Source organism: Sphaerodactylus townsendi, linkage group LG05 (assembly GCF_021028975.2).
Source record: "Sphaerodactylus townsendi isolate TG3544 linkage group LG05, MPM_Stown_v2.3, whole genome shotgun sequence".
Lineage (NCBI taxonomy): Eukaryota > Metazoa > Chordata > Lepidosauria > Squamata > Sphaerodactylidae > Sphaerodactylus > Sphaerodactylus townsendi.
Genome location: NC_059429.1, coordinates 873,030 through 895,000, shown reverse-complemented (window position 1 = coordinate 895,000; position 21,971 = coordinate 873,030). Strand labels below are relative to the sequence as shown.

The 21,971-nt window shown below is 48.0% G+C and overlaps 2 protein-coding genes across 3 annotated transcripts in view; both read left to right on the top strand.

Annotated features, from left to right (window-relative positions):
* MAU2 (MAU2 sister chromatid cohesion factor) overlaps window positions 1-5,755 on the top strand; it is a 44,430-nt gene extending 38,675 nt beyond the window's left edge. Inside the window, exons 15-18 of the mRNA XM_048496477.1 lie at window positions 2,540-2,566; window positions 3,219-3,313; window positions 3,849-3,976; window positions 5,603-5,755. Of these exons, the coding sequence (XP_048352434.1) occupies window positions 2,540-2,566; window positions 3,219-3,313; window positions 3,849-3,976; window positions 5,603-5,755 (403 nt within the window). The remainder of the gene's footprint in view (window positions 1-2,539; window positions 2,567-3,218; window positions 3,314-3,848; window positions 3,977-5,602) is intronic.
* A 5,419-nt stretch (window positions 5,756-11,174) lies between these two features.
* The window catches only part of GATAD2A (GATA zinc finger domain containing 2A), a 77,240-nt gene continuing 66,443 nt past the window's right edge, over window positions 11,175-21,971 (top strand). Inside the window, exon 1 of one of the 2 annotated variants that reach the window (XM_048495745.1) lies at window positions 11,175-11,316. The gene's annotated coding sequence lies outside the window, so the exon portion shown is untranslated. The remainder of the gene's footprint in view (window positions 11,317-21,971) is intronic. The other variant, XM_048495748.1, reaches the window with a different exon arrangement.

Genomic DNA, 21,971 nt, shown 5'->3' with positions numbered 1-21,971 from the left:
ATTCCAGGGAAAAGTTGCATATTAAAGTGAGAACATCAACAATTTCATGCTTGAGCTTTTTAAGAACTCTTGGATGAATGCAATCTGGGCCAGGGGATTTGGTAGCATTTAGTTTATCAATGGCTGCCAGAACTTCTTCCTTGTCTACCACTATCTTCACTAGTTCGTCGAATTCACCTCCTAAGAAGCTCGGTTCAGGTGCAGGAATTTTCCTCACCTCCTCTTGGGTGAAGACAGATGCAAGAATTCATTCAGCTTCTCTGCAATCTCCCTGTCATCTTTTAGCACACCTTTTGTTCGTTTGTCATCTAATGGGCCTACCGCTTCCCTAGCTGGCTTCCTGCTTTGATGTATTTGAAGAACTGTTTGTTGCTGGTCTTGATGTTCGCAGCCATGTGTTCCTCATAATCCTTTTTTGCCTTCCTTACAGCTAACTTGCTTCTCTTTTGCTACCATTTGTGTTCTCTCTGGTATTCTTCATCAGTTAAGTTGGACTTCCATTTTCTAAAATACATCTTTTTTTTTCCTAATAATTTTCTCAACCTCCCTTGTTAACCATGGTGGCTTTCTTTTGGACTGGGTGCTGCCTTTCCTAACCTGCGGAACACATTCCAGCTGAGCTTTTATTACTGTGTTTTTAAATAACCTCCAAACATCTTGGACAGTTTTGACTCTCTTGATTTTCCCTTTCAGCTTCCTGCGCACTGTCCCCCTCATCTTTGAGAAATTTCCCTTTCTGAAGGCAAATGTAACTACATTAGTAGTTGTCACTTGTTCACATGCAGAGATACTGAATCTGACAGAATTGTGGTCGCTGTTCCTTATCGGCTCAACAACACTGACTTCCCGCACCAGGTCCTGGGTCCCACATAGAATTAGATCTAGGATCACCTGTCCCCTGGTTGGTTCTACAACCATCTGCTGGTTGGTTCTACAACCGTCTGCTCTAAGCCACAGTCATTTAGCATATCCAGGAATGTTCTCTCCTTACTATGACCTGAACATGCATTTTTCCAGTTTATATGGGGATAGTTAAAATTGCCCATTACCACTACATTTTTGCTTTTGTTGGCCTCTCTAATTACTTTTTCCATCTCAGAATCCTCTTGTGCACTTTGGTCAGGGGGACGATAATATATTCCTAATGTTAAACTATGCTTCACCCCTTGTATTGATATCCACAGTGCTTCTGTAGAGGAATCAGCTCTCCCTGCATTGTCTTTCGTTTTATGTGACACTATGCTCTCTTTGAGGTAGAGGGCCACCCCACACCTAACACACGCTCTGTCCTTATCCTTCCTGTAGAGCCTGTAACCTGGGATAATAGCATCCCACTTGTTCTCCTCATTCCACCATGTCTCTGTGATTCCCACGATATCAACGTCCTCCTTCAAAACTCTGTACTCCTGCTCCCCCATTTTAGGTCGAAGGCTTCTACTGTTAGCATAGAGACACTTGTATACTCTGTCTCTGTCCCTAACCTGGGATTTATGTGTTTTGCCCTCTAGCCTTTTGTAGACACTATCACTTATCACATGGCTGTGCTCCTCACTTGTATGTGGTTGATTTAGAAAAACCTCCCTCTCTGTCTTCATCCCCATGGACACTGCATTCCGAACCGAAGTCACCTCAGCTCCTGTCGGCTTTCCCCCAAGGATCAGTTTAAAAACTGTTCTGCCACCTTTTTAATGTTGAGCACCAGCAACCTGGTTCCTCTTTGGTTAAGATGAAGCCCGTCCCTTTTGTATAGGCCTGCCCTGCCCCAAAAGGTTCCCCAGTTCCTGACAAATCTGAAACCTTCTGCCTTACACCACCTTCTCCCTGACCACACATTGACAGGACCCTGTATCTCCGCTTTGCCTAGCTCTTCTCGCCCAAGATGGAACAGGTAGCATTTCTCGAGAACACACCTTGGGGGTCCTGGATTTTAACCTGTTTCTTAGCAGCCTAAAATTTATTTCCAGGTCCTCCTGCCTACATTTCCTAAATACTATTGGTGCCAATGTGGGACCACAACTGCTGATTCCACCCCAGCACTGTATCAAAGCCTAGGACCATCTGCAACCTTTCGCAGACCAGGCAGGCAAATCACTAATGCTGTCATCACACCTCACACAAAACCCAACTCTCTATATTCCTAATGATTGGAATCACTCCACTACAAGGAGCCCCCCACTTCCCAGAGAGGGGTATCCTCAGTGCTAGAGAGGAGGAGCCTGATCACTGGCCTGCAACCCCACTTAAGGGAGACATCTTCCATCACTCCCAGACTGGCCCCCTCTGTCCCCCAGACTCTCACTCTCCATGACATCTGAAGAGATCTCACCTTGGGAGTGCAACCCTGCTGTTAGGTCCCTGAGTTCCTCTGCCTGTCAATTCTATTGCCTCTCTCAGCTTCTCCAGGTCTGCCACCTTGGCTTCAAGAGAACGGACACATTTTCTGAGTGCCAGGAGCTCATTGCAGCGAGGGCACACCCACAACTTCTGTCCTAGTAGCAGATAGTCATACATGTGACACTCAGTACAAAACACTGGAAAGCCCCCACCCCTGCTGGCTTCCTGCCTTCATATCTAATTTTGTTTAGATATTCAAATACTGATTTTAATTAGTGCCTCCCTCTTAAGGTTTCTATACATTCTACTATCCCTTAAAATATGTTCTTATTTAGTAAAACACTGCTGGTTCCAGAGACTAACTGAAAAGATTTAAAAATTTGAAAAGCCCCACCTCTCAGCAGCCCCATTAATCAGCAGCCTCAGCCGCCCCCACCAATCAGCAGCCCCAGGCAAGGAGAAAAAAGAGAAAACCCCTGTTAAAAATACACTGTTTAAAAGATGTGGCTTTGAGAAAAGCCCTCTGAAAAGAAAACCAGAGCTCACTCAGCCCTTTCTGCCCCACTCCTCTTCTCCACTGCTACTCTTCTCTGCTGGTTCTAAACAAGGCAGGACTTGCTTAGCATTCAGAGGGTTCCTGGATCAGTCCCTGGCATCTCCAGTTAAAAAGCTCAAAAGGTAGGTGATGTGGAGAGCCGTGGTCAGTTGGAGTCGGCAACGGTGATGGGCCCATCATTAGGCTCAGTATAAAGCAATGTTATGTGTTTGTGGGCAGTGTCATGTTCCCTTGGGCCTCATAAGGATTGTAGGCTGTGCAGGGGTGGGGTTGCCCCCCCCCCCATCACTCTGCCGTCTTTCCCCATCCTGTTTCCTTGCTTGGACAGTTGCCCAGGGACTGCAGGATGCCCCACAACTGGCAACCTTGCCGCTAGACTTACCAGCAAACACAGGAACCTTCCAGAAGCCAGAAAAAGCTGCGGTGAACTGGCTGGATGACCGGGGCAACAGGATCAGGATCAGCTGTTCCACTGAGAAGGGTGGGGCCAGCACAGCCCCAGCCCAGCTACAACCACCAGGCCTCAGCATTTCCGTAGTGTGGGGCTGGGCCAGCACAACCTAGACCAGGATGCAATCAAGGATGAGGACCCAGAGCCCTGGGGTGCCAATCCCAAAGTGGCAGGGCTTAACAGCCCGCCAACCACTAATAGTCTGGAATAGAGAGACCTGGGGGAGATGTGGGGGGGGGGGGGGAACCCACTTTGGAAGGAGAAAAGGGGCACAGGGAAGAAGAGGGTGCAGGAGTGCTGGAAACTCCTTACCATTAAAGTCTGCCTTCTGGAAACTGTGTGTATACACGCACACACACTCTTGTGCAATTACTAAAGCAGCTTGCCGATTCTGCAAACGAAGGCTTGACTGTCCCAGATTATCAGACGTTGTTTGGAAAGGCTGGAGGAGCTTCCTTGTATGGCCTGGTGACCATGGTCTTTCTTCTCTTCTTCCTGTCACCAAAGATCTGAACAAAGCGTGTGGAAATGCGATTGATGCCCACGAAGCAGCACAAATGCACCAGAACTTCTCTCAGCAGCTGCTCCAGGACCACATCGAGGCTTGTAGCCTGCCAGAGCACAACCTCATCACGGTACGTTGGCGGGAGGTGGAGAGGGAGCTCCTTTCTTTTCCATCCCTTCCTGTGTTACCTATCCCCAGATAGTTCCCTGCTCCAGGCAGCATTCTGCTCACGAGCACCAGGGAATGCACGCAAGGATTCTGTCTGCTTGCCTTTCTGAAGGGATGTCTGCCTGTCAGCTGGAAGGGCAGATAGATGTTGAGTTCAACGGAATTTTTGTTCTTAGAAATACTGAAAAATACTAAGAGGAGCTATTTTGACTGGGTCCACCCTGCTTTTGTTTATTAGGCATGTGGTCTTTTTTTCCTTTCTTGTTCTGTTTTGTAGAAGATGTCCAGGTCTTTTCTAGTGCTTCTTATTGGGGGGGGGGGGGGCAGGGGGCAGAGCCTGTGGTGTTTAAATAGTCCTTTTGTGCCTTTTGTCTCTGTTTAGTTGAAGGCCGTTTAATTTTTATTTCTGAGTCTTGAGGTTCCCTGTTTTCATGACACCTGGGCATTTTGTACTTGCTTTAGAAAACGGGTTTTAAAACTTTTATGAAGAAGGTACAGCTCGAGTACTTCTACAGTGTGGGCTGCTAGAGGAGAGAGATGCAGGTGCTGCTTGGGAAAGTCTGCCAACAGGAGTTTTTCTGCTTGTCTCTCCCCTCTCCCACCAGTGGACAGATGGACCGCCTCCTGTACAGTTTCAGGCTCAAAATGGACCCACCACCAGCCTGGCCAGTCTGTTGTGAAAGAGCGACAGGTCCAAAAAGACGACATCTTTACCTTAACGCTGAGCTTTTTTACACCAAGGACGGGCTGCAGGTCCCTCTGCTAGTGGAATTTCTCTAGGATTCCTCATCTGGAACCTCGGCAGGAGATGCGCCGCTGGGAGTACATTTCAGAGACTTGCCAGTGTGTTGCAGGCCTTTGAAGGCTCTTCAGATGTTTGTGTGGGAGTGTATTACCTGGGTGGTGTGTGTGTGTGTGTATGTGTGTGCTGGTGTGTAGTATTGTGAGAGGTGGGAGTGAGTGGGTTTGAGTGCATCCCCCTTCCTGTTGCTGAGAGCTAGGTTTTACATTATTCAGAGATGGAGCTCCTTCAGTTGGGCTGGATCTTAGCATTATTTTATTTTTTTACAAGGAAAAGACACCTCTAATAATGAAGGAAAGACCCAGTATTGGTAGAAAGAAGGGGGTTAAAAAACAAACTTCCCCCTTGAGAATTGAAACCATCCCTGAAAATCCCACACGATTGTTCTTTTTAACTTGTGCTGTGATGCCCTGACTGTGCCTGGAGGTGTCAGATTGTTTTCTGATGAAGCCTGCATTGGAAAAAGTCCCAAGGTTTGCAGCTGTTGTGCATCAGTAGGGAAGGCAGCGTGCTCAGGGGAACTGGGGCCATGGCACACTTTTGAAAAGAGCAGTGTATAGAGGGGGAAGGAAAGCAGATGCTACTTTTGTGTGACCCTTCAGAGAGTCTACACGCTCCATCATTTAGGCGAGCAGCCAGAAATGTGTCCATAGAGGCACCGGTCCTAACATAATCTGATCCTCCCCAGAAGGATACATCTCATCCCTTCTTTCTAAAACACTTGTTGTTCCACCTGGCTTGCTTGTGGGTCCGTTAGAACGCTTTCCCCATTTCCTTGTTTACCAGTCTAAAAATCAGTGCCTAGGAGAAACTGGCTTGCAATGCAAGGAGAGAATAGCTGGGGAGAAACTTGAAGGAATTGCGGGGAAGACAAACATGAGGATTAAGAGAGGAGAATCCCTTGGATTTAGCCCCCATCCCAGGATGACTGAACTTTGATCAGAATGTCTGCTACTTTATATCATGTACATTCACAAATCCGTAGATATAATTGCCTGAGGAATGGAATATGGTGACGACTCACTTCTAACCAAATGCCAGGCAGGACTGACTTCCAGCCAAACCATGTGTAACGCTTGGCTGGACATGAATCCTGCCTGTGGTCTAGCCACTGTCCGGCACCCAGCACCAATCCTCCCAGTCCCCTGCCCCCCCCCCCCCCAAGAACTAAGCAGGGGCTGGCAGGGCAGTAGCGTGTGCCGCCACCCCAGACTTCTCCCCAACCCACCTGAAGCCACCCAGGAGCGCCCAGCAGCCCACTGCACCATCAACTCCACCCCACTCATCATCAGGGTGGCCAGAGTAAACAACACCCCCGCCAGGAACAGGCCAGAGCAAGGGGAGTCGGCAGGAGGTGGCAATGGGTAGCAAACGGAACAGCCAGAGGACCCACTGGGTGGGCTGCATGGGGGTGAATGGGAATGCATCTCTGCCCCCCCAGGATCGCCCCCCCTTCCTTTCCCAAAGTCTGCAGGCCTTGGGAAGGGTGAGGGAGGGCCTGATCCTTACGACCTTGCCAGTTTTTAGGCTCAAAGAGAGCCAGGTGCAGGAAATACGAGACGGCATAGCAGTGGCTGCGTAGTGCCAACGGGACGGGGGGAGGTGCGACACCCCAGGCGGAGCAGTGATGAGGGCGTTCTGGGGTGGGGGCGGGCTGTGCTGCTGCAGGGGTGCAGGGTGCGCGCATGCCTCAGGTGCATCGCTCTGTCCCTGGACCCACAGAGGATTCTTGTCCACCAGTGAGTGACTCCCCCCCCCACCCCCGTCATTCTGCTGCTGCCAGTTTCAGTGTGCATGGAAAGAGGAGGAAATGGTGCCTCTGCTCTTTTTAGCAGCTGGGACTTTCAAAAGGCAGCTCAAAAACACCTCCTCTGTACAGGTGCACTATCTGGTTCAAGAATGGCATGGGGAGGAGAGGTGTCTTTTTCTTCCAAGTGAGAGAGGTTTGGCCTGGCCTGAACAGAAAGGTGCCCTTGCAGCTGTTCTCTGCCAAATGGTGAAAGTATTCATGTCTGGCCTGCTCCCCTGGTTCAGTCTGGTACTCCTTGACCTTTCACTGTTCTTCTTGCAAGTAAACTGGGAAACCACCTACTCCCCGGTAAAAGAAACGGTGGTAGGACCTTGTGGGCCAGACCAAGCTGCCTTGTGGCTGGCAGACCACCCCATTGGCCATCCCTGCTGCAATGCGTCTCTCGTTGCCGCCCCATCCCACATTCCTGTTCTGTTGCCCTCTGCCCCTTGCCTCCCTCCTTCCCCCCAAGGGCTTCATTTTTGGGTGGGTGTGCGGTGGATTTTTTGCACTGTCTGAATGTGGTGCCAGCCTGTTTGGAGAAGACCGCCTGCTTCACTGTTCCTTCGATTGTGAAAATCCCCTGTATGAAACAGCTCTTTTTATTAATGTCCTTTTTAAAAAAAATTGTGTACTTCAGTACTTCAACGTACTTCAGTAAATTTGTACAGTTGGTCTTTTAGCTTTTTCAAGAAGCGTTTAATCTTTTCCTATAGATCATGTGCAAATATAAAAAAAGTTGCATAGGGAGTGGTTACTTGTCTTTATTTTAGGATCAAAAGCACTTTTCACATAGTCAAGGGGATAAAAATCTCAACTTGGGTTGGATGTGAATCTTTTTTGGAGTGTGACTATGCCACTATTTCCAAGGAAATGCAGAACAGGTACAAAATGTGGCATCAGACAGCATTTGGTTTCCTAAGAATCTGTCCTGTCATGTTATTTAAAAAGCAAGTTGCTAACCTTATTGGCGGCAAAGATTAAATGAAAAGTTTGGCAAACAGTACTGGAAAAAAATTAAAAGCCTGAAAAGGATTTCCCATGTCCAAGGTGTTAGGGCTGTGTAGCTTTCTGACTCTCCTTCCAAATGGAATTTTCAAGATAAATTATGTACATTTACTTGATTTGTGCAGGTGGCAAATTGTGGTTCCTGGGTGAAAATTTTAAGACTGTAGAGGAGAGACTGTTATTGTTAATGGAGACTGCATGGTAACTCTGGGCAATAAACTTAGGAGTATGTAGTGTTCTAGATCGAAGGATGTAATTGTACCTCTCTGTTCTGCATTGGTCAGACCTCACCTGGAATATTGTGTACAGTTCTGGAATGTTGTGTACAGTTCTGGAAGGATATTCAAGAAGGATATTAAAAAGTTGGAACGGGTCCAGAGGAGGGCAACCAAAATGATTAAAGGTCTGGATTACGAGGAAAGACTTTGGGAGCTGTGTATGTTTAGTTCGGTGAAGAGAAGGTGAATATGATAGCCCTGTTTAGATATTTGAAGGGTGTCATGTTGGTGAGGGAGCAAGCTTGTTTTCTGCTGCTCCAATGACTAGAGCCAGGATTAATGGGTTCAAGGTGAAGGAAAAGAGATTCCACCTAAACACTAAGAACTTCCTGACTGTCAGGGCTGTTCGACAGTGGAATACCCTACCTCAGAGTGTGGTGGAGTCTCCTTCTTTGGAGGTTTTGAAACAGGCTGGATGGCTAACTGTCAGGAGTGCTTTGATTAAGTGTTCCTGCATTGTAGGGGTTTGGATTTGATGGTCCTTCCAATTCTATAATTTTGTGAACTATGAACGACAGGTGGAGGGGAGGAATATAGCTCATTCACACTGGTTATATCTCTTCTTGGTACTGATTTTGTGGAAGATTTGACCTTCACTGTAGAACAACAGCTGATCCCCCGCACCCCTTCTTGGCTTTCTGTGCTGTCCCTCTCTCATGTTACCATCTGGAGAGCCATACTGCATACAGGTGGGAACTACCCTAGAGGGATAGCCATTGTTAAAGAAGAAGCCACTGCACCCCAGAAGGGAGAAGGTTCTTTCAGGAATGAAACCAGCTGAATCCAGATAGGATAAACTATGCCAGGCTGAATCTTCTTGCATTCAGGGGCAAGACTAGGTGGCAGCTGAATGGCTCTTGGAATCCTTAGGCTATTTTAAGAAGGTTAGTCTCAGCTCTCTTCCCTAAGCTGACCAAGGAGAGGCTTTCAGGGCCAGAGGAAGTTGGGATGAGGTGTTCCATAACTGTGCAGCACTGCTCTGTATGAGCATGAGACAACAGCACCCAAGGATGAGGCCACATGTAGAACTTCAGCCTTCTCCTTTGAGTGTAAACCTGTCACCTGAGCTTGACATTTTTAGGAACAAAGGTGGCCTCCCTTTTTCAAATGCAGTGCTGCGCACGTTGACCAGCATAATCCCTCCGACAAATGCAGTCTGGTGGCTTCCTGGAAGTTGTGTGAGGGTGCAGCCTCTGAAAGAATAGGGAAGTCACTGGACCTCACCTCCCATGGCACTGACTTGATTTTTTTGGTAGGTCTCCTTTGATCACATAGATGGTGGAACAGTTTGTGTTGAAAGCTTGCTTTAAATTGGTTCTTTAATTTTTTTTGGAAATGGTTTCTTTAAGGGGTCAGTTTTAGAACACAAATGGCTGGATATGTGACCAGCTTCCTACTTGCAAATTTTCACTTTCTTTACAAAAATAAAAAATTCATTTCTATAGCCCTGCATCATCCAGGTCTCTGATGACTCAGGCATACTTTTTCAGAATTGTTTTTGAGAACCTTCTTTACAGACCAATTTTAATGCAGATAAGAATTTCTGGCTCTTTGAGAAGCCCATCCCTGTCACAATCATATACCACTTGCCATGGAAGTGCTGCAAGAGACAGTCTCCTTAGCTGGCAGTAATTATCCACCTTTGGGTTTTTAAGCTGGAACAGATACAGAACAAATATAGTCACCTACTACCTCACAGGCTGACTGGCTGTCTGGAGCAGAGATCGGACTATGATTGTCATGCAGAGAAACAGTGGGCAGCCTCTCTGCATGTCATTTTGATGTCACTGGCAAATGAATGTGTGGATAAAAAAACTGACATGGGGCTCTGTATGCAGAATATATCAGGAAAGCTGGGTTAGAGTTAGATGAAGATGGAATGACAATTGGTGGAAGGAACATTAACAATGTGAGACATACAGCTGAGACACAACATTACTGGTAGAAAACACAGAAGACTTAAAATGACTGGTTGAAAGTGCCAAAGCAAGATTACAACTGAATATCAGGAAGATGGAAGTAATGAAAGGAGTTACATAATTAAGGCTGACGATGTAGAAGTTGAAATTGTTGAAGACTTCCTGCTCCTAGGCTCAATCAATCAAAATGGGGACTGCCACCAAGAAATCAGGAGGAGACTGGGAAGGGCAGCCATGAAGGAGCTAGAAAAGATTCTTAAGTGTAAGGATATGCTGCTGGCAGTCGAGACAGTTCATGTTATGGTGTTCCCAATTATTAGACAATGAAGAAAACTGATTCCTTTTAAATGTGCTTGTTGGAGGAGAGTTTTGTGGAGACCATGGACCATCAAAAAAACAAATCAAACTTGAACTCTCCCTAGAAGCTAAAATGACCCAAATGAGGTTTTGGTACTTTGGCCCCATTATGAGAAGACAGGAGTTGCCTGGAAAGGACAATCGTGCTAGGGCAGGCCGCAGGGAAAGAGGAGGGCCCAGCATGGGATGGACTGAGGCTCAGTATAAGCAGCCGGGCGGCTCTCAGTGGGCAAGGCCTGAGGGAGGGGGCGACGAAGACTCCGCACCAAAACAGGAAGAGCCAACAACTTCCAATCAACGAGTCACACTGCTAGCTCGGCCTTGCCAACCGGAGCGAAGGCCCGTCCCTCCTTTTTCTAGGCGGCGGGGACAGGCCTCTCGCCCTCTGGGGGAGGGAAAGGCCAGGAGGGACTTCGGATTAGCTGGCCGAGTTGATTGACGGCTGGTTTTTGAGCGTAGAACGCCCACCCCTTCCTCGCCATGCCTTCCTCAGAGGAAGCGGAAACGTGGCCACTAGACATAACGAGACCTGGAGAGTCGCCACGCCCATTCCAAAGAGCCAGTCCTCACCGTTTCCTGTGTTCAAACAGGAACCACTTTCCCGCCCTTCGTTTTCAAGCCGAAGAAGGCCGGAGGGCTACACCATAGAGATGCGCATACGCATCTCTACGATCTTTCGGGCTGTTCAGCCCATGGCGGCTTTCCGTAGGAGGCCCCTACGACACATCCGGCGTCAAATCCTCGACCGGAAGTTTCGGTTTTGAGAGGCAGGGGCTGGCCGGGAGGATCAGGTGCGCATGTGTGGCGCGGCCTCCTGAGGGGAGGGGAGGCCCAACGGCGCAGTTTGGACGCCCTTTCTGAGGAACTACTCCCTTTCCCTCGATTGACCCTCGCCCGCGAAGTGCGCACGCGCGGAAGGGAGCGCCGCGAGGCGGCTCAGAGAGGCTTGGCGTCGTTAGGTGGCCCCGCCCACCGCGGCGCGCCTTCCGCCCCGCCCTCCTCCCGCCCCTCCTCCCGCCGGCAGCGGCCACCTGAGGGAGCCGCCTCCTCTCCCCTCCCCCACCCCCCGCCCGTCTGGCCCCGCCGCAGCCAGGCGCAGGCCCGGGGCTGGAGGAGGACGAGGAGGACCGCCCGCGCCGCTGAGGGGAGGTGAGCCCGGCGGGGGGGGGGGGCGTCCCCGGGGCCGCGCGGAAGGGGCGGGGTTCTGTGTGCTTGGAAGGGGGGGGGGTCGGTGCCGCCGAGGCGGAGAAACGGCGGAGGAAGGAGAGGCCTTCTCCCCCACCCCCGCCCCATTGCACTTGTGAGGGGAGTTGTGTTTGGGCCGCTCCTCTGAGACTTCTGGGCTGGATGTGCCCACAGGGACAGACCCTGCCCCGAAATGCACGGGGGGGGGGGGGCGGACGGTTTCTCCGAGAAAACTGGGAGGGGGCATCGAACTCCTCGCCATGGCGCCCCTCCCTGTAAGTGCGGCTACGTGCTTCCTCCTTGGTCCTTTTGGCCTCCCGACAACCCTGCAGAGTAGGCCAAGGGGAGAGGAAAGGCGTGGGTTGCTGTGAAATGGGGCAGGTGAGTCTCTTTTTACCTTCAGCCTGGCGACGGTCCTCAGAAGGGAGCGAGGAGGGAGGTTGCCACTCGCCCGGGAGCCCTGGGCAAAGCCGCTCCTCTGAGACTTCTGCTGGGCAGGATGTGCCCATCAGTTCGTCGCCATAACATGGAGGGCGGGGAGAGGCCTCTGGCTGTGGGGATGCGCCCCAGAGGCAGATGGGGGATGGGATGGAGCCGGCTGGAGGCCTGCGTGGGGGTGGAGCACACATCAGTGGAGGACGTCGGTAAAGGAAGCGCTAGTCCGGTTGTGGAGGCTTCAGCAGGGGTTTGTTGTTGACACGGGCGATGCCAGGAAACAGCTGGGAAGCGCAAGGAGAAGCTGGTGTTTGGATGGCCACTGCGAAATAAAGAGGAAGCCCCCCCCCAGAAGTGAGTCCCTCGGAGTGAAGGGAAGGGGCTGCTTCTGTTGCCCTAGGAAGGGGTTGGACTGTACGAGATTCAGTAGTGGAGAGGCAAACCAGAACATATATTTGTTTTAGTAACATTTTCCCCCCTGATGTTTCACCTGCATCTGTGGCTGGCATCTTGCGAGGATCAAAGATGCAGGCGAGACATCAAGAGAAAAGGCTACTGGAACATGGCCATACAACCCGGAAAACCCACAACATCCTAGTGATTCCAGCTGTGAAAGCAGTACATTTATTTGTTTGCTTTTAAATCGACTTTATATCCTTCCCTTTCCCGGCTTAGGGTGGCTTACAACAGTTCAGTAGACACCATAATAATATTCAAAATAAACTGGCTTAAAGCATAGAAACATATAAATTATTGTCACGTTTGAAATCCCAGAAAGCCTAGCTCAAAAGATACTCCTGGAAAACCCAAGAATCCAACTGTGTTTCACCTTATATACAAATTTATAAAATAGTTGTATAGTTAAAACTTCTCGAGACTGGCAGTTTTCCCCATTGGTTCTGCCCCTCCCCTCACGCTATTTGGATTTATCCTGATTTCCACAAGCATATTACACAAATATTACATGGACAGATTAAGATTGCAATTCTCCCCAGAAGAACACAAAGCAACTTAAAGAAAAGGATTAAATTACCCAAATAAACAGAGGAAATACCCAAACAAATCTGAACTGCTTCGGTTCTGCCAGGCTGTCTCTCACAGGCCCCAAGCTACCAGCTGTGGGGTAAGCCTGGCCTTCTTGCTGTGTGCTGTGGGGGCAGCCTGTACAGCTACATTTTTAAGAATATTAGATTTTCCCGTCCTTTCCCGACAAATGTCAGGCTCATTGTGAGAGGTAGCTGTTAAGGAGATACCGGTAAAAGTGGATACTCCTGTCCTGGCTCAGGGCCTTTAAGTGCTTGCCTGTGTTTTTGCTGGAGAGCTTGCAGCATTCCCTATACCGAAGAGGATGCTGGTCTGTGTTTTTGGGGCACTATATGAATCCCAAGTGGAATGTGCATCAAGGCATATAAGATGTCTCAAGGGAAGACTGGAAGCCAGAAATGAGAGCATGGTGTAAGAATGTGGTAGTTCTTGTCAGCGTTCCATGCACATCCGCAAAGATGCGCATGGAATTCAGAGGACCAGCGAAATGGAGGGAAAGGTGGTGGTGATGAGGGGTAAATGACTCTTCTAAAAGGACTTTTGGGGAGTCAGGCTTCCCCCTGAGGCTCTTTTCAGAGAGGTGGATGCTGAAAGCACATGGACAGATGTGGGCTCCAAGTGCCTCTTGGAAGAGCAGGAGCTACGAAGGATGTTGTCCCAAGGAGCAGAGACTGTTGACCATTGGTTGGTGTCACGGTGCTACATGGCAAAGGAGATCTCCAGAGTTGGATGTTCCTGGTAGACATTCTACAATCGCCGAGTGGGCTTACACAGGAGGCGCTGTAGAAAGAGGCGCTACTTTGTGTACAGGAAACAGGATTTTTTTTCTCCAGCCACATTTGAAATTGTAGCTCCATGGTGGCGAACCTATGGCACCACGGTTCTAGCCTTTTGCATCTGTAACTTTCAGCAAGTTTAACACCATTCAAGGAATACTGTTGGAATGCAAGGCACAACACAAAATTAGCGCAACATGGCATTAAAGACTTAGGTTGAATTTGCTTTAACCCCCCACCTGCCAGGGTGCCTTAGCTGCTGCCTGAGAACATTTTCGGGTTGTTGTATTGTTTTTTGAAATGATGCAATATGGCTGCTGTGTGTGAGAGAGGGAGGGAGTGCTAAACAAGGTCTGCAGATGATGATGCAAAGGACAGGAAGCGACTCTTGTCCAGGGACAGGTATTTGAAAGCTGGAGTTCTACATTTATGTATTTATTTATTTGTTAGGCTTGTGCACCGCCTTTCCCAGTCTAGTTTGGGCTCCAGGCAGCTAAAAACCAGTACAGTACAACTTATGTAAATACATTAAACTGTGTAAAGCCAAGTTTAATTCCATCAGCGCCCTTCAGAGTCCCCTGCAATATATTGGATTCCTGCATCAGGAAACTTGCACAGGTTCCTCAGACAGTTCATTTGGAATGATGAGAAACAACATGATAACATTGCATTTTTATATATTTAATTTATTCCCTGCCTTAATCCCCAGTAGTGATCCAAAGCAGTTTGCACTGTTTTCTTCTCCATTCTATGGTCACAGCAACCCCATGAGGTAGGTTAGGCTGAGAATGTGACTGACTCAAGATCATGCAGCCACAGCTTTCACCAGAGTGGGGATGTGATCCTCCCAGACACTAGTCCAGCACTAACCACTGTCCACACTGAAAAACCGGGCATGTTCTTCTGCTGGCCACACCTGATATTGTTGGGTTGGTTGTTTTTATTGGGTTGCAAAGGACTGGGCAGGAGGGCTGCACCCAGTGTGTGAGTGCAGTGGGATCTGGCCCACTCTGCTAGGGAAGTTTGCTGAGAGACATAACCTGCCTCACAGAGTTGCAGCAAGAATGTAAAGGAGCCGAGAAGAAGAATGGTGTGGCTGCTTTGGCTTCCCATCAGGGAGAAAGGTGGAGGAAATGAAGTAAACAAATACCTGTAAGTCAGGTGTCATTAATGGGCACATTCTATCACTTACTGCATAATTTTGCCAGAAGAGAATTTTTGCTGCTGCATTTCATATTTTGCAACCGTGCATGTGTGTGTGTGTGTGTGTGTGTGTGTGTGAGAGAGAGAGAGAGAGAGAGAGAGAGTGAGTGTGAGTGTGTCTGTGTGAGAAAGAGAATTGCCATTAAGTTGCTTGCAACTTATGGGGACCCTATGATTTAGTGACCTCTGAAACGTCTTGTGGACAGCTTTGTTCAGATCTTGCAAACTCAGGGCTGTGACTTCCTTGGTTGAGTCAACTGTGACTGTAGATGATCTGAAACCCAGACTTTTACCGTCACTGAGCAGCAAGAAGGGGCAGGGTAAGAGAAAAAAATCCACAAACTTCTTTGCCCCTTAAGAGATAATGAAGTAAATAATAATGAAATAAAACTCTGCGCGGTTGTCATCTGGTCTCTTCATCTAAGAAATCTGGAATCTCTTTTGTCTAGCAAATTCAGTCCACAGAAGCTGCTCATGTCCATACTTCCTGCTTGTCTGCCCTGCCTGTGGCTTAAATAGTGTGTGTGTGTGGGGGGGGGGGGGGTTAGCTTGCTCCCTGATTTGCTGCAGGCAATTCTTAGGTGCTGGTTGCAGAAAGCAGATTCACAGGCTAATCCTGTGTGTATTTACTTGGAAGTAACCACTGCTGTGCTCAGTGGATCCTTAGAAGGGTGGGTCAGATTGCGGCATCCGTCTCTAAACAGCCTGGCAAGGTCACTGAGACACTGATACTGAAATGACTTGGCCAAGACTAGGCGAGCAAGCAGAGCCCCCAGTTGCCAAGTCCTGCCTGCATCCTCCCTTCAAAATGCTGTGCCTAACAGCACGATGCTGTTTGTGAAATGGAAAAACAAATTCTGGTTCCTGTCCCTGTAGTGGGGAGGGGACCTCAACAAACTGATTTATGCTCTTGATGTAGCTGGAGGAAGTCAGAAATTTCCTTTCTCATGAATACCATGACAGGGCTCTTATAATGTAATCAGAACTGCTTTGCGTTGAAATTGTTCAGGCGGGTTTTTTGTATGCTTATGTACGGTGGGGGACACGTATCAAAGAAGTCAAAGAATTTGGTTCACATGTCACTTTCCACTTCTGCAATTTCTCATTCTGAATTCTGTGGTTTTTGTGTACCTTCTCTACTTATGCACACCATCTTCTCTACAGTGGCACTTTACAGTTGGTGTCAACCCGTTGCTTGTAGATTTGGAGTAGTTTATTTTTTAAAGCTGCTTGTGAAGTTCTGCTATATGCTTCCCTACCTTTCCATAAAGGAAAGACAAACTTTTAAAATCTAATTACTGCATACATCTTCTAATAATTTGTGATGTGAAGGAGGAACTTGAACCAGCACTCTCTCAGAGTTTTGGGGCAAGACTCTTACTTGCCAGCTGGTGGCCAGTTTAGTGGTGATTCACACCCTTGCAATTCTTTTTCTACTGTCTATAGATGTGTGGCTCTGTCCCAGCCTGGTATTGAGGGAGCCTGCTGGTTGAGCACACAGAGAGCATCCCATCTGTCAGCAAAACTCATTTGATGGGTACATGAGGGGGCCTTGTCATAAAATCACAGTGCTGGAAGGGGCCTCAGGGGTGATTTAGTTCAACCCTCATGAAACACAAAGAAGTCACTCACTGCCATAGGGGCCCCTACTCTATGCCCAGAGGAAGGGAGAAAACCTCCAGGATTCCTGGATCAATCTGGCCTGGAGGAAAATTCCTTCCTGACCTCAAAGTGGCGATTGGCTCTATGAGCCTTGTGGAGCGGAAGTGTGACTGCGGGACTCTCAAGTCCTTATCTGTTCAGGGGTCCCCCATGTTTTTGATCCTGCTGGGACATTTTGAATTCTGACATTGCATGGTGGTTGCAGCCACCAAATGATTGCCAGAAATTGGCTGCCACAGGAGACCGAATCAGCCCAAAAGTGATGACTACAGCTGAACCTCAGTAGCACAGTGTAGATCAGCGGTCTTCAAACTATGGCCCTCCAGATGTTCATGGACTACAATTCCCATCATCCCCTGCCAGCATGGCCAGGTGGTAGAGCTCATGGGAATTGAAGTCAATGAACATCTGGAGGGTCATAGTTTGACGACCCCTGGTGTAGATCCTTATGCTGTTCTAGCAGCTGCTGCCAAGGCAGCGATTTAAAAAAAATCTGCATAGCCAATCAAATCTCCAGTAGTCAGAAGCCATGCTGGGGGAAAGCCCCACTCCACCTACTTCCTAACAACATTGGTGGGTGCCAGGAAAGGTGTGGGAACCCCTGTTCTAATGACTACCCCACGGTGGGTTCTAAACAGATGCCTGTTGTCTTTCAGAGCTGATCACCAGAGGACACAGAGTCCGTCCCAAAACAGAGTGGCTAAAACTGTTCTTCTCCCTGTCCCCTATGGTCTAGACCTGTGGTTTTGTTCCTAGGAACAAAATGCCCCGGCATGCTGAAAACTAGGCCTAGACCAGGGGTAGGGAACCTGCGGCTCTCCAGATGTTCAGGAACTACAATTCCCATCAGCCCCTACCAGCATGGCCAATTGGCGATGCTGACAGAGGCTGATGGGAATTGTAGTTCCTGAACATCTGGAGAGCCGCAGGTTCCCTACCCCTGGCCTAGACAGAATTCCCCCCCCCCCCCGGCCCGGAAGAATAATTTCCCATATGCTGATGAGGTTGGGGAGTCATGCCCAATAGCAGTCTACTCTGACGCAAACCAGGGCCAAGTTTCCTGCTTGGCCACCGAAGCCTCCATCCAGAAGGAGCAAACCCCAGACCTCCTTCCTGCCCTGCTCCTACGCCAAGCTTTTCCTGAACTGTGTCACATTCAATTCAAGAGCCGCTTGATTTATTTTAGCATTCACACAAGCACCATGCAGGCACACTCACCTGTAAGCCAGCTCCTTTCAAGTCATCTATTGACTACCTTTATACCCCACCTTTCTCCCCAGCAAAGTGGCCTGCATGCCTTCAGTGGCAGTGATCTCCAGGGTGATATGTCTGCCCCCCTGAAATATTGATCATTAAGATGCAGTTGAAGATAGTTTTATGTAGACTGTGTTTGGGTATGTTTACTAGCTGTCCTGAATTGTGATCTTAAATTTTGATTTTTATGACTTTATCTACGTTGCAAGCCAGCCTGAGCGCCATAGTGAAGAAAGGTGGCTAATAAATGTTTTAGGTAAATAAATTAAATTATATATTAGGAGCTTTCTCTGTAGCAGTATTTACCGTCTTTGCTCCCAAAAATTGGTGGTATAAGAAGAAATTGTGGTCTGTGATATTACAGATGAAAACTACTGCAGATCCTGCCGTTTCTTGGGCAGTGTCTAAAGGAGCCATAGTATCACCCGTCTTAACTGTTGCAAGAGATGATCCAGTGATAACATTTCCTTTAGACCACAAGTATTGATGAGCTGATTTGTAGCGTAAGGGATCTGAGATCCAAACTGCTTAGATTCAGCCATTTTGGTGCTTCTTAACCTGCTTTGAGTCTCAATGAGAGGTGGACTAGAATCGAATGAATAAAAATGCTGTCAGACCACCTGCAACATCAGTCAGATAGTGTTCCGTGTGCAAAACATTTGCATCTGCTGCAAAACCAAAAGTGGCAATATCCTTGGGGGGGAGGGGGGGGGGCATGCAGAAATATCAAAAATAGGCTAGCTAGATTCTGAAGAAGGAAAGGGGCGAGAAAAAAGGACATTGTTTAAAGTGAATGGTAGCAAAGACCCCAGGTCCCCTTCCCTTTGCACCAGTCATAGGGGCGAGAAATGCTTTTTCTGTAAGTGCACACTGCAGTGAACACCTTTCAACAGTCAAAGGGAGGACTCTGCTGTTCCCTAGTGGATGAGGCAACGACCCATAGAAGAAACTGCTTTTTCCAAGGTGTGCCTTACCACACACCTCTCCTTCCTCTCTGTAGAATTAAAAGTACACAGAGAGGATCTGCAGTTAGAGTACCCTACCTTGGAACATTATCTTGTCTCTCCCCCCACCCCACATCCCACACACAAGGACATGGCTTTGAAAGGGATGGGGTTAGATAGACTGAGCTTTTCTCTCTTCCTAGCCAACTCACACCTACATTTTTAGTATGGAGGGCAATGGATGCAAGTTCTCGGGTAAGGCACCTGGCTACCTTACCAAAGCAGCCTGGTCTTTTGTATGACCCCTAATGATCCCACAGCTTTATCTTGGTCCCCCCCCCCCCCCCCGGCTTTATCCCCTCCAAGGCTTTGGTGTGATAGTTGTAGGTGGAGGTCTGCCTTCTGTTATGAAATAATTGGACATTCTGCATCCAGGTGTTGGGAGCTAATGGAAAACCTTAAGAACCTGAAGACATCAGAAGAGCCCTGCAGGATCAGACCAGTGGCCCATTTAGCCCATCATCCTGTCTCTCACAAGTCATCCAGTTCCTCTGGAGGTCTACCAACAGGGCACAGAGGTTGAGGTCTCCCCTGATACTGCCTCCTGGCCCTAGGGTTCAGACATTTCCTGCCTCTGCAGGTGGAAGTTCCCTTTCCCTCCTCAAGCTGTGGAATAATTAATGGTAGAATGTAGAGAGGTGGACTCGCCTTCCACCACACTTCTAGCCGTACAGCTGCAGAATACAGTGCCGCCCTCTGCTTGCCACTTCAGAATAACCTGACTGAAGGAGAAGTCCCTGCCCCAAGAAGCTTACAAGGACGAAAGGGGAGGAGTCAGCACAGAACTAGAGAATGAATCTCAATGGAACGCCATCCATTTGCTGATTTTATTTCCATTTTGGCTGAGCAGAAAACTCATGCAGAGGTATTATTATTATTATTATTATTATTATTATTATTATTATTTATTACATTTAATAGACCGCCCTACCCCCGAAGGGCTCAGAGTATGCACTTATAAAAGGCACAATTTATATTTAAAAGTCTAATAAGTAAGCCATAAAGAATCGAGTGGCCACATTAAGAATGCTGAAATAAACATTTTAAACTTCAGCGGCTGACAAAAATAACATTATAGCAGACTGTTAAACTCTCAGAAAGTAAACCATTCCAAACTTCAGCATTTGGGTTCGGGGTTCATAAAACAGTTACAGAAAAACAGCTGACCCCCAATGCAAAGAATGTGCACTCCAATCCTAGGGATGTTTACCTTGGGAATGCCTTGTGCTTCGCAAAGCTTAGTCGCAGATATATGTGCAGAGATATGCAGCCTCAAAAGTTAAATCTTCCATGTTATGTGAAGCTATATCTAGATTTCAGTCTGTATATTGTATGCGCCTGGGTCTTTGCCCCAACAGTTGATGTGTAGCCTCCCTCGCCACTCCTAAATTGAACACCTTTTTTCTATTTTTTTATTTATTTCAACCATTTTTATGCTGTCTTCCCCCCCAAGGTGGCAAACATAAAAATACTCAATTAACTTGAACAGCTATCTGAATAGTCAAAACAAATATTATGAGGTGTTAAGTCATTGTTTCCTTCCCATTTCTGAGTGTGGCACCAAGATTCCTTAAATCGTTTTTTTTTTTAATGCAACCCTGTTTCTAATCTCCCCATGCCTGATTTGTTAAATTCTGCTTCTTCTTAAAATACTATGATTCTGCTTTGCACGGAAGGAAACATGAAACATTTAGTTGCAGACCAGAGCATGTAAGACCCAGATCAGACAAGATGCCACAGGAAAAGGAGGGAAGGGTGAAGGGAAAACAGGATCAGCCAATTAATTGTGTAAGATCTGATCTCCGTCAACAACTTCTCAAAGGCTCCAATTATTTAAATGATCGGCTGCTCAGCCGCTCTGAAGCAACACTTGTGGGAAAGTGGGGTGCTGGCTCTTTGGCAGAGGCATCTGCGCTTGCCAGGGAGGCACGGCTTGTCAAGATGGCTGTCTAGATTTCAGCCAAGTAGGCAGGAGGCCAACATCTTGCCTTCCTCCGCTGGCTGGGGCAGAAGGAAGTGTGGAAGTCTCCTGCGTACAGTTTCTCCAGTCCCTAGGCAGCCCGTTGTGGTGGCGAGGATGATTCCTGTATGTGACCCAATAGCTCCTGGCCATCTAAGCTCACCAGGTGGTGCTGCTGATGCCCTCCAACTCTCTCCCCAGTCTAGAAGCTGCCTGCCAAAGGAACTGGGGAAACTCGTGAGTCCCAAACCAGATCTACAGCTTCTGCCGTGGAGTTCTCCTTTAATTATCCTTAATGTTTACTGTCATTTGTTCTCTCCCTTCTTATTTGTGCTGTGCTCCGCAGTGACCAGTTTCCTATTTGACAGTGGAATTGCAGCTGCAGTTTATGTAGATATTTATTTGCCCCTCCCCTCCCCAACACAGCTTCCATCAAGGGTGTCCAGCTCTGGCTTACATCATTCTCTTTGCCTCCATTTTATCCTCACAACTACCTGGCCCAAGACTCCCCAACAGATTTCCACAGCAGAACCTAGCCTACTACTCTTATCTGCTACTGCACCATGCTGGGATTATATCTGCATATATTAACCCCTGAAGTGTCCGCTGCAGATTCTTTGTAAGCAAGCAGGCCATACCCAGCCTAGATGAACCGGCTGAAGATCAGTGCTTGGGATGCCTTGGCTGTAGCTGAGAAGGCTTAAAAATATTTTTTTTCTTGCTTTGTTGGAGGCACCTTCAAAATACAAGAACCTCCGTCTGGTAACTCTTCAAAATATGAGAATCTGGTAACTTGACAGTGGGTTCTTAAGTGATATGACTCATACGTTAGGCTCTTGTAAGCTTATTTGCTAAACAGGGTCACTGATCCCATTTTACAGATGGTTGGGAATCAAGCTCCCAAACAAAAGGTGTCCGGGGCCTATTTCTAAGAATAAGATTCCTAATTCTAGCCTTCAACTCCTGGCTCCTCTGGGCTATGCTGACTTTCCAGTCCAATTTGAAGTCAGTTCACATTTTTCTTAGGAAAAAAATCCCAGATTGCTTTGTCACAGACTTGGAGCCATCAGCTTCCCACTTTTTAGACCCAAGTGTTTCAAGTGACACTGGCTCACCTTTCCCTTGCATCATTCAAAAGAGTATCTTCCCTTCCTTTGCAGCATCCATTCAAACTTGGTTTGAATCTCAATTGAGCAAGCCCCCCCACCACCACTCAGCAAGAGGCAACCTCACTAGCAAATGTAGCTGTCCTGTCAATTTGCTGAACCCTTTGGTGCTGGT